This window comes from Orycteropus afer, unplaced genomic scaffold, assembly GCF_000298275.1.
Source record: "Orycteropus afer afer isolate SDZICR_OR568_19922 unplaced genomic scaffold, OryAfe1.0 scaffold00394, whole genome shotgun sequence".
Lineage (NCBI taxonomy): Eukaryota > Metazoa > Chordata > Mammalia > Tubulidentata > Orycteropodidae > Orycteropus > Orycteropus afer.
Window position 1 is genome coordinate 2544596 of NW_006921981.1, and position 12865 is coordinate 2557460.

The 12865-nt window shown below is 38.3% G+C and overlaps 1 protein-coding gene across 1 annotated transcript in view; it reads right to left on the reverse strand.

Annotated features, from left to right (window-relative positions):
• B4GALT6 (beta-1,4-galactosyltransferase 6) overlaps positions 1-12865 on the reverse strand; it is a 100063-nt gene that overhangs the window by 6159 nt on the left and 81039 nt on the right. The window contains exons 4-5 of the mRNA XM_007953450.2: positions 10811-10935; positions 3943-4059 (exon numbers count right to left, since the gene is read on the reverse strand). Coding sequence (XP_007951641.1) covers positions 3943-4059; positions 10811-10935 — 242 coding nt within the window. The remainder of the gene's footprint in view (positions 1-3942; positions 4060-10810; positions 10936-12865) is intronic.

A 12865-nucleotide genomic window follows, 5' to 3' on the forward strand; every position in this document is an offset into this window, starting at 1 on the left:
GTATCACTATGGAAGTAGATTGCCCCATCTTCCTTCCGAGGAGTGGCTGGTAGGTTTGAACCACCAGCCTTCTGGTTAGCAGTCACGTGCCTTAGGCCCTATGCCACCAGAGCTCCTCATGTACCTCTAGGTAGATTCAAACCACCAGCCTTTCAGTTAGTAGCTGAGTGCTTAACCTCTATGTGCCACCCACAGACTACCACACACCCAGAGAACAGCCAAAACTTAAATGAGCAACCATACCAAATGCTGACAATGATGAAGAGCACTTGGAAAGGTCAGTACACTAATAAATAATTACATATACATATTATATATATGTCAAACATAGGAGCTCTGGTGGTGTAGTGCCTAAGGCACTTGACTGCTAACTAGAAGGGTGGCGGTTCAAACCCACCAACCACTCCTCAGAAGGCAGGGTGGGCAATCTACTTCCTTACTGATACTGCCTTGGAAACCCAAGGAGGAGTCACTATGAGTTGGGTCCAACTCGACAGCACATAGCAAAAACAACAATATATGTCACATTTTAATGTGAAATAAGGTGACAATAATGAGAGGGGAATAAACTGGTTTGGAAAACTAGTCTCCAAGTGTTATCATACTCTTTTAGGTTTCTGAAATATCATTTTAGCCACGGATTAAAAAAAATAGAAAATTAAGCTCTTTTTACCAAATATATCCTTTAAACAGAGGCACAGAATGTAAGAAACAAATCAGGGTCAGTTCAGTCCAACCTATTTGAATAGTCTGTTTAAGAAATATGACTAACTCAGCTCTGATATTATCTGTTCATAAACAAATGGACTGAACTTTTCTGGCTTTGTCAATACTTGTTAATTCTAATCTCTTCCTGGTTATCTCCACTTCTAAAAGAATCATAGCAGCTCAGATTTGGAAGGGCTCTTGGGTGTCACATGTTTTAATCCTCTATGCAATGTATGGCTTGTGTATTAGTTTATCTGACATAGAGCTGTCAAGGCTGAGTCTATATCCTAGAAAAGCTACTGTTTCATCACTAGTGTCAGGCTAATAGCTAGCAAAATATACACATTTGGCTGTAACAAAACAGTTACGATTCTCTACCAAGATCGATGACTTTGAAAATGAAAGACAATGAAAAGAGGACAGCAAATATTCACTATACACTACTTTTACTTAAGGATTACTACAAAACTTCTCACAACTAGACTCATATGCAACATTATGATGTTGGAGCCTAAATACTAAAGCATCTGGTCTGTGGAAGGGCGCAGTCTATAGTGGAACCCTTAAACTCCATTTTGAGTTCAGATGCCATTTGAGTTCTTTCTGATCCTCAAACCAGCAATGTGGCTATACTTACACAAATCTGGGGCAAATCTAAAGGGGACAGTTTGCCCTCAGGAAGAGTGAGGTTGAAAGTAGTGTGGCTGAAAGTGTGGCAAGCCCAGGGAGGGGTAATTTTGCCCTCAAGTTTACACAAAGAACCAGTGCACTTACCTAGGCTTGTTCTTAACAATTTACTGAAAATAGCAGCATGTTATCTAATTTAAGTTAAAAAGTTCAGGTCCTGGTAACTGGCTAAGGGACGCACGGTTAAGTCATACCCTGATCACGACGTAGCCAGGTGGTCAAGCCCCAGAACCAATTCTGTAACCTTTTCCAATCAGCAATTGTGTACGTATCCCAATCACTGTCTTTTTCCCGCTTCTGTAGTCCTGCCACCAATCATGATTTTCGGATGAAATGACCTGCCACCAATCATGGTCGTGTAATGATTTCCTTTATTTTCTATCCTATACAATTAGCCCCGTGGCTGTGAGTCAGCAGCCTCCATTCAGCCTCTATACTACGTGAATGCTGATGGTTTCCCTCATCCTGGATGGCTGTCTTTCTTTTTTCTCTTCGTCCTATTTAAGGCTTAACAAAAGTAACTCTATAGAACATGTTTGAATCTGGAGTCACTTTTCCCCTAACACAATGGTAAATGGAGAAAATACTGAAGTTGTCAAAGATGTCCTTTTACTTGGATCCACAATCAATGCCCATGGATGCAGCAGTCAAGGAATTAAACTATGTATTGCATCAGGCAACGCTGCTACAAGAGATCTCTTTAAAGTGTCTTTAAAAAAAAAAAAGCAAAGATGTCACCTTGAGACTAAGGTGGGAGCCAAGCCATATTTTCAACTGCCTCATCTGCATGTGAAAGTTGGACAATGAATAAGGAAGACTGAAGAAGAATTTTTGTATTTGAATTATGGTGTTGGTGAAGAATACTAAATATACCATTGTGGTGGTTATTTTGTGTGTCAACTTGGCTAGGCCTGGTTGAGTGGCTGGGCAGGTGGATGTAGTATTCCCCATGATGAGACTGGTAATCAACTCCATGGCGGAATCTACTGGGAGCAGCTGAGTAGCTGCCTTTGGGTATGTGGTCTGTTTCCTGTATATAAGGAAAAGCTTTGAGAATGGTTTCTAGCCTTTGGCATGCTTGGGCCCTGCATGTAGCCGTGTTGTTGCTCAGCAGCCTGCTATGCTCTGCCGACCTTGGGACTTACAGTGGACTTTAAGTTAATGGCCTGCCATGTGGTTTGGTAACATCGGGACTGTGCCTTTTTACTTTTCAACCTTGGGGCTTCTCAGCCTCAGCAGCCAACAGCTGTCTGAGTGAAGAAATGCCTCTAGCTCCAGTGGGCTGAGAGCAGGAGGCAGAGCTGGACACCAAGGTTGAGGGGTTTTCACCCAGCCCCTAAATCCTGGCACTTTGAACTTGGACTTAAGCCTCCATATTGTGAGAGAATAAACTGCTGTTTGTTTAAGCCATCCCATTTGTGGTGCATTCCTGTCAGAGCAGCACTAGGTAACCAGAACAACCATGGACTGCCAGAAGAACAAACCAATCTGTTTTGGAAGTACAGCCAGAATGCTCCTTATAACTGAGAATGACGAGACTTCATTTAGTGTACTTTGGACACGTTATCAGGAGGAACTAGTCCCTAGATGAAAAAGAGGAAGACCCTCAATAAGACAGGTTCAGTGGCTACACTGATGGGCTCAAACACAGCAATGATTGTGAGAATGGCGCAGGAGCAGCCAGTGTTTCATTCTCTGGTTCACAGGGTCACCATGTGCTGGAACCAACTGAATGGCACCGAACAACAACCTGGCTTTCCTTAAGGAGCCCCTGATTATCTAACAAAATTGATCCGGTTCAGATTTTCTGGGCTAACCAGCAACCAGCCCATAGTACAAAGAATTCTCTCTCAATCAAGAATTTGCTTTACTTTGCTATTGGTCTTTAAAAAAAAACCTTATCCTTGACTTTCTATACTTAAATTCATAAACTGAAATTCTCTTTCAAAGTATAACCCTGGGTATGGAACTGAGGCACTTCTAGGGTGGGTCAGTATAATCCACAATAAAACTTTGAACTGCACTCTGAAAGTATACCAGTTCTCAGTCTAGATGGCAGTGATCACGAAGGGGGTCTAAAAGCTCCCAAATTTCCCAAGTTATAAAATAAGCAGCTTCTTGGTTAAATGAAATACTGTAGAGGTTTTCAGAAACAGACAATGATCATAAACTCAATGAAAACATAAAAAAGAACAATATTAAAAGAAGTATTTAATTTTATAAGATAAGTATTAGAGGTACAGTTATAAAAAAATTCATAATTTCACCACCTAACATTTAGAATATATAATTACAGTATATAAGGCTATCACACTAAAGCCATACATAATTGCTGAATAAGTCACTTCACTAAGGTATGTTGTTTCTTTTTACCAAAAAAAAAAAAAAAGTGAAAGAAAGATACAGCCTCAATCCAAAATGTAATTTTACTCAAATAAAAAAAAACAAGGATTTGAGTTTCTTGATTAATTTCAAGCTAAAAAGTTTTAAGCAAGCCTAAGTGTTTATTAAACTCTAAAATACGTATATGCTGAAAAATAGTCTGACCTGTTCAATGACGTAAAAGGCAAATTCCAGCCGCTGTTTCTGGAGCATTGGAATCAGGTGCAGGAAAAAAATTGGTAGATGTTCATGGCGATTACGGAAAGGGATGAGAACTGCCACCTTTAAAACAACACAGTCAGATATATAAGTAAATATCACAACAAACCTTACAGGTAAAGATAAAAATCAATGCTTGAAACTTTCTGATGGTTTTAAAGTCATACTCTTACTCACCAAAGATAGAACAGTGATCAAAACCAAATATAGCAGCTTATGGTCTTGTGAGGCCACCAGACTTTAATTTACAGAGCTCACAAATACAGGTAAAATTACAAGTGTGCTAAGTGCTACAAAAGAAGTGTATATTGTGCCAAGATCATAAAATTCAGAATGCTAAGTGGTCTGAGGGACAAGGACACAAGGCAAGCTGAGGACCAGGAGTTGGAATTAAATAGGCGAACGAAGTCCTGGGGCAGAAAGAGAAGGCACCCTGACAAAGGCTGGGCAGCAGGCCGAGGGTGGTACTTCCACCACTCAGTGCAGACAGGGAGCAGCATGGGGGATGAGGCTGCAGAGGAAATGAGCGCTGAAGACTGTGCTAAGCAGTGTGTGGCCTTTATCTCATCAAGCCCGTGGCAAGCCACAGAGAGATTTTAACTGAAAGGTGGTGAAATCAGATTTGGTGACCGAAAAGACCACTTTAATGCAGTATGGAGAGGAGGTTGGAGAGGGCTGGCTCAGGAAAACCAGTCAGGAAATTAATGCAATAGAAGAGGTCAGAGGTAATGGTAGTTTGGAGGAAAAGAATAGAGACGTAAGTGAATTTCCGAAACATTTAAGAGGCAAATTAACAGGATTTAGTCATCAACTGGACATAACGAGTGAGGAAGGAGAAGGTGTCAAGAGTAACTTCTAGATTTTAAAGTAAATGATAAATAACAAAAACATTTTGGTTTATAAATTGAATTTAAAAGAGATTCCACACGAATGTGTACTACCCCACACGTGTCTTATCTGGCCTAAAGATATTTTTGAAAAATATTACTGAAATGTTCATGCAAGAATTCTAGTCACAGCCTATTGACACAACCCAATCATACACAATAGTATTACCATAAAATACACATGAAGTTTGATAAGCATGTTACTATGTTTTCATTTAATTAAATGTACAACCAAGTTTTCAGTCCATTTTATAAATATATTTTAATAGTAGTAAAATATTCAGTTCAAAACAAAATTGATAATAAAGCTATTAAGTTAGGATGTTAAGCTAACAAAATTCATCATGTAAGCAGCACAGAAAACAAAGAAATTTGTCCTTAGAGAAATGAAAGAAATTTGTTCTTATGTACACCAAAAAATAAAAGGGAAAACACACATATATAAATTAAAATGATTTCTTAGTATATCAATCTTTCTTTTTATAGGAAGAAAAAAATTTACTGGGACTCTCAAAATCAAGATTGAAAAATACCCCATACAAAATGTCTCAATATGATATGGGAATAAACTGAAATCCTCTATTTCCTGAATCCAAAATTTATTCTACAAGCCAGCTCTCCCTACAATTCAGATTTTTCCCTTGAAAACATTAAAATATTTTCTAAATACGACTTTTCTCAATAATTTGTGAGCTAAGATGGCTTTACCATTGTGCAGTTCCTAATAAAAATGTAAATTAAGAGAAATGTATTGTCTACAGGTTATAAATTGCAAAATCATTAGATTTCCAAAAAATTTAAGAATGAAAATATATCTAGTTAGCCTATCTATGCATCACTCTATATTCTAGATTTTTAAATACAATCTAAGCTGGGTATAACAGAAAATTATAGAAGAATATTAACTGTGGAATTTATCAAAATTTTACCTATGTCAATAGATTTTACTAATTAATGAATAAATGCAAATGAGAGTATATAGCTTTATGAGCTAACACTTCTTGTAATACCAGGACATGCCATTAGATATAATCCACAGAAAATAGAAACCTTTACCTGTGTGTCTTACATTACCAGGATTACAACCCCAAACCAAAACCTACTACTGTAGAGTCAATTCTGACTCCTAGCAACCCCATAGGACAGAGTAGAACTGCCCCACAGAGTTTCCAATGCTGTAAATCTTTACAGAAGCAGACTGCCACATCATTCTTCCCTAAAGTAGCCGGTGGCTTTGAGCCACCAATCTTTCAGCTTGCAGCTGAGTATTTTAACCAGTGTCCCACCAGGGCTTGGTCCAGGATTATAAATCAGAGAAAATGTCTAATTATTTTTATTTAAAAAGGAAACAAAATATGGTTTAGTAAAACGGAAAGCAGCTAAATCAGAAATTCTACCAATACTATTCCTTCAATGCAAATGGGATAGCAAAAAGACCCAATGGCTGCTATGAGGCAGCTGTTTTTGTTTTCACTAATTACTTCATGTTTGGTTACAGTGGTAGGAGCTGAAAATGTTCTCATGTACCAGCCAGCCTCACTATGGATCCCTTCCCCTCTTGATTTGTCTCAGAAAGTACCTTCTTAGTTTATGAACCTGAGGTCTACAAGACTGCTATGGCCAACAGGCAGCAGCAGCATCTGACACTCCCTTTTGTACCTCCACACAATGGCACAATGGCTACCTACGGTACTGGGAGCTCCCTACTCAATGAGGACTTGGTAATGGGTGTCTCTTTCAGCTGTTGGTATATTCTAAGAATTCTCAAATCAATAAACTGCCGAAGCATTTCTGGGATCCCTAGATTTACTCTTAAGATAGGAGATTGCTATGGAAAAGTAAAAGGATATAAAGAAGTGAGATAGTGAGTACATATTCCTACTATCATCTTATCTGAAATGTATCATCAGTGTGATAACATCTACCAAAGTAAGGTTAAGCTTGCCCTTTCTGGTCTTTCATTTGGCAACAAGTTGCCCTCTTATGGTATAATGTAAATAGACTATAAAAGCAGTAGAGGTGAATAACTGATGATATTTAAGGGAAGAAGCTACTAAATGGCTACAGAGTCCATATTAATCAAAGATACTCAAAACCAAACTCACTGCCATAGAGTCAGATCTGATTCATAGTGACTCCTCCTTGGGTTTCCATGGCAGTATCACTACAGAAGTAGATTGCCCAACCTTCCTACCGAGAAGTGGCTGGTGGGTTTGAACTGCCAGGCTTCTGGTCAGCAGTCAAGTGCCTTAGGCACTGCACCACCAGATAGTCCATATAAATTAAAGATAATAGGCTGAGTGATGAATTGAACATATAAAAATAGTCGTAACATACAGATTTTCTCTAATGAAGTTTTCAGAATGGCTAGAGGGTTTTTTTTTAATTTGTTTGTTTTTAATCTTACAAAGAAACCAAGAATAAGTAAAAGAAATTGCCAATGTCTTGGTAAACTGAAGTAAGTAAAACTGGTATTACACAAGTGTCAAAATTTTCATGGAAGTTATCAAAAAATTTAAGCAGTATATCTAGAGCAACCTTTTTATCAAAATAAAGTTTGATAATATCCTAAAAATCTATTTGGTGTGTCTCTTCCTGTGTCTGTGGCTAGAAAAAGAAGATCTCAGTGTTCTGTGATACTTTATCCTGAGGTTTAATAGCCTTCATTTCAGGCACTCTTTCTTGTATGTGCCCTAGTTTGCTGCTTGAGCCACTCGCCTACTGATGCATCTACAGTGCAAATAGAGTATCTTCTGAAATAACACTTCGTCTTCACAAATCTCTCCTTCATCACCTTTTATCCAAGCAAAATTATCCCATTCCATTTGCTCTTACTTTTAAAACCATTAATCTTACCACTGTACGCACCTATTTTTTTATTTTTTCCTACACACACCATGAGGAGACAAGCAAGAAAATTATTTTCACATAAATTTCCTTCACTATGTTTTTGTCCTCGTTTCAACTTCAGGCACACTACCAGCTACAATGCCCCTACATGACTAGGTTTTATAGCAGGTCACTTTAATAGGGCATCTTGCTCTTTGCCATTAACTAAGATGAGACTGAGTGAAGCAGAAGTTACTGGGCGTTCATTCCCCAACAGAGTTTTCAGTTTCCTCCTCCTCTGCTTCATTTCCAGGGAGTACAGACACATTTTTCATATTGAAACCATTTTATTTAAAAAAAAAAATCGGTCCTTGTCCCCACTACCACTAAATCAGAAAGTCTGAAGACTGAGTTCAAGAATTTGCATTTTTACCTGATACTCCAAATAGTACTGAAACAAGTGGCTAAGACCCATCCTGGAACAGCTGAAATGGACCTTCAGGCCTCCAAGGAGGTAACCAAACCAAAAACCAAACCCACTGCCATTGAGTTGATTCCAACTCATAGTGACCCCCTTTGAGTTTCCAAGGTGGTAAATCTTTACGGAAGTAGATTGCCCAGTCTTCCTTCCCTGGAGGTAACAGTTCTAGGCAAATTCTTGGTTCTTTAACCCTTTAGATTTGGAAACAAAGTTGTCCAAGCCCTCAGTGTGAAACCTGAATGGAAAGGTAGGTGGTACCTCAAGTAAACATTTTATTCAATGACCTGAAAAGCATCACCATCTTCTTTTCTCAATCTCCCAAGAGAAATAAGCTTTCCTCTGAGGTGTCCAACCTGTGCTGAACTTTTCTACTTGAACCTGCAATGTTCAGGAGTACCTAGGATTTACTGAAGTTACTCATTTTAGAAGATCTCAATTCCAATTAAGTTGGCCATAAATCAACTTGATTAGTATTCTGTTAGTTAAAAAAAGAACAGAATGAGCCTCAAAGATTAAGAATCAAGTTGGTGGCAGATGTTTAGCATAAATCCAGTTGTTCATTCCCTCTCAACGCTGTCCCGATATTGGGATAGGATATTATTAGAATGTCAGCAAGGAGGGAGGGATAGAGGAGAAATTATTTAATTAAATATGGCAAGTACAGCTCACCTCTGAATGATCTCCAAAATTCCTACCATACTTTTCAGTTGCATAGCTCAGAGCTAGACACCGTATTCTGTGAAGGATTTGTGCTCAAAGCTGAAATAATAGCAGAGTTACCATATAGTTCCTAAATAAAATAAGCTAATTTTTAGATCCATGAATTAGGCTGATTCCTAAAAACTCCACTTTCAATATTGTCACCTACGGATTCACATGCAGTGAAGTGTACAGTCTACAAAAATCACCAAGTAGGAACTATTCATGAATGATATGCCTCTCTCCTGGAAAATGAGAAAACACACTATAAAATTTAAAATCCACCATCTGGACAGACCACTGGACAAAGACAAGAATAGTCAATTTTTCTTATCCTAAGTTGTCCTGCTACTACTGTGCCACCCAAAGCACATCTGAGGGGTGCACTGTTGCATCCTACATGAATACACAAGGGTCAACCCCATGTTGCCCCTCCATCGTCACAGCAGTTGTGACCAATCAAGTGTGCTTCATCTTCCATTAGCAGTCAACATATACATCACCACCCAAGCAATAAAAATAATTTCTTTGCCTAGGGCATTTTAAATAAAATTGCTATACATTATACAAACAAATGTGAGAAATTTCAATCAAGAAATATGAAATGATTCATTTATTAAATGAATCTGATCTGCAAATAGCATAAGACTATTATAAAATAAAATGACTTTCCATAATTTGTGCTAGAATCCATTTAAGTGGCTTCACAACCTTTTTGAGACAATGAGAAAACTGAATGTTTATTTAATAATCTGTATCCAGGCCCCAAAAGACATTTATTAACCTCAAACTCAATTCAACAAAATTATTTTTAATGCCTACCATATACAAGACAATATGCGCTGCAGATAAAAATAATACACAGTTCCAAACAATGAATTCAAGGTGCAATTAAGTCAGAGTCTTTTTCATAAATTTAATAGCATACAATTCTTTCCTAGAAGTAACTTTGGGGGTGGGGCACATTTTAGAAGAATACTAACATTTTAAAAGAAAAATTGAAAACTTACTAGATTATGGCTACATTATAAAATTTTAGAATATAACATTTCATTTTTAATCTGCAACTTTCATTTGAATTATATAAATGCTATTTTCTACTCAAATATGTATGTCCTCATTAACCAAGTTCATAGTATTGAGAGTAATCATGTTCCTAGTATCATGTTATAACCCAAGGTTTACCATTTTTTAAAAGCCAGAGACTTCTAATCCCTTGTTTTTCAAACAAAACATTAAGTAGAATATATCAAAAAGATAAAAAGCTTCTGCTTTGCCTTCTGAAACAGGGGTGAAGAGCCTAAAGCCTCCTTGTTATGCCCTACAGGGACCTCTGAGTGGCCTCTTTAGAATTCTTGGGCTCTAAGGAACAGAGCTTGAAAATCTCAGTGCTAGACCCAATTAGAAATCAAGACATTAATATCCTCCCAGTGGGTTCTCACTGGTTCCAGTACTTGGTGGAGTAACACCTGCAGGTAGCCAGCCAACTATTAGGGGCAGTTGGAGGAGGCAGAGAAATCATACTCTCTCTTCCAAAACAGAACAGAAAAACAACCCATTTATCAAACCAATCTCAAATAATGCATTTATTATCCGAAACTTCAAGAGGCTGAATGCTTGAGCATATATTTTATAGGTACATTTAAAGCCTTCATAAAAAAACCCAAAAACTCACTGCTGTCGAGTCAGATCCGACTCACAGCAACCCCTCCTTGGGTTTCCGAGATGGTATCACTACCAAGAAGACTGCCCAATCTTTGTAAGGAACATATTCAATCACATTCTAACTGAGAATACTTATGTGTGTTTTGATGTCTTACATTTATCAAGAGTCAAAGGTATTTCACCCTATATTCTGAGTTTAGCAAATGTTTTATCAAATTAATAGTCACACTACTCATAGAAAAACTGAACTCACCTTCCATCTGGGTTTACAGTCTTTAGGCCTCCAGTGACCTCCTGGTTCAATATCTAAATCCTTGGCAAAAAGTTGATGAATTTCATCAAAACTGACTTCGCTTACATTGACATTGAGAAATCCCCCTATAAGGTCAAAAACATGAGAAACCGTTTTAGTATTTTTTGCCTCAACAATGCAAATAAGACTAATAACCATCAGGAGAATAATGGTATATCTAACCTGCCAGGGCATTCTGGTTTATTTCTGTTGTTACAGCATAATTATTAACACTGTCCTCTTTCATTTTCAGTTGAGATGATAAATTATAAGTCACCCTACTACCCTTAGGTAAATCAGCCGAAGAAAATCAAATTGCTTATCTAATTTTTGTTCTTGACTAATACACTAAATATTCTTATACTCTTTGGAAAACGTTTGCATGTCATTACAACCTTGTGTATCATTTCAATTTAATAACAATTCAAATATTTAAGCTTTTTAATTTCATCATAGTCAACACAGGGATACAACAGCACATCATAGTCAACATAGGGATACAACTGATGTAAGAGAGAATTAAGCGGAGTTCTGTAAGATAGCTGAAACTTAGCTTTTACCCCTTGGGTAAATTTCTGAACCTCTGCACCTTAGCTTACTCATCTGTGAAAGGACATAGTAATGCTGCTTCCCAAAGCAGTTATATCAATTAGATGAAATAGTGCATATGAAGGATCAAGTACAGGGCCTGGCACAGGTACACACTCATAAATGTAAACCACTATTATTGCCACCACTCCTCTGACAGTTTATAGTACTGTAATGCTTATGTGTTACTGTGATGCTGGAAGCTATATGAAGACAAATATGGCACCAGGATTGGAGGTAGAATCATTCACAACCTGAAAAATGCAGATGATACTACAACCTTGCCTGCTGAAAGTAAAGAGGAATGGAAGCACTTACTGATGAAGATCAAATAAATAATAAAGGCCTTCTGTGTGGACTACACTGCAACATAAAGAAAACAAAGAAATGGTAATCACAGGGATGAAGTAGGAAGTATGCTATTATATTGTGGGGACTGCACACACAAAAAAGACAAAAATCCTCACAATTGTACTGACAAGCAATAGCATGATAAATAGAGAAAAGACTGAAGTTGTCAAAGATTTCATTTTACTTGGATCCATAATCAATGCCCATGGAAAGAAATCAGACAACATATTGCACTGGGAAAATCTGCTGCAAAAGACCTCTTTAAAGTATTAAAGAGCAAACACATCACTTTGAAGACTGAGGTGCATCTGACCCTAGCCAAGTCATTTTCAATCGCCTGATACGCATGTGAAAGCTGGACAATGAATAAGGAAGACTGAAGAATTGATGCCTTTAAACATGGGTATATGGTGGATATCCTGCCACTCCTGAGGTCCTCGAGGCCACTCCTGGTCCCCCCCTTTCCTGGGAGGATAACCAGGTTTAAAGGGGCAGGAGGCAAGGCTAGGACCCAAGCCCCCTAGAGTCAGGAAAGGGAGGGACCAGGAGCAGCCTTGGGGACATCACGAGGGGCAGGATATCCAGGCTTAAAGGGATAAGAGGCAAGGCTAGGCCCTGAGCCCCCTAGAGTCAGGAAAGGGAGGGACCAGGAGCTGTCAAGGTTTCAGGTAGGAATTAGGTAAGAGGAGAGTGGAGAGATTCCCAACAGCTAAGGGAGACAAACTTGTCTGTCACTTTGTCATCCTGTGAGGCTTATATGTTGCTGTCGGGCTTGAGTCTGTGCCACTGGTATTTCAGACGCCAGCAGAGTTGCACATGGTGCACAGGTTTCAGCATAGCTTACAGACTAAGACAGACTAGGAAGAAGGAGGACACCATCTACTTCTCAAAAACTGGCCAGAAAAAAATTTATGAATACCACAGAAACACTGTCTGATACATTACTGGGCAACTTTATGAATAGCTTGGAAACACTGTCTGACACGGTGCAGGATGATTAGCCCCTTGGGTTGGAAGACAATCAAAATAGGACTGGGAAAGAGCTGCCTCATTAGAGTAGAAAGAATGTTAATGATA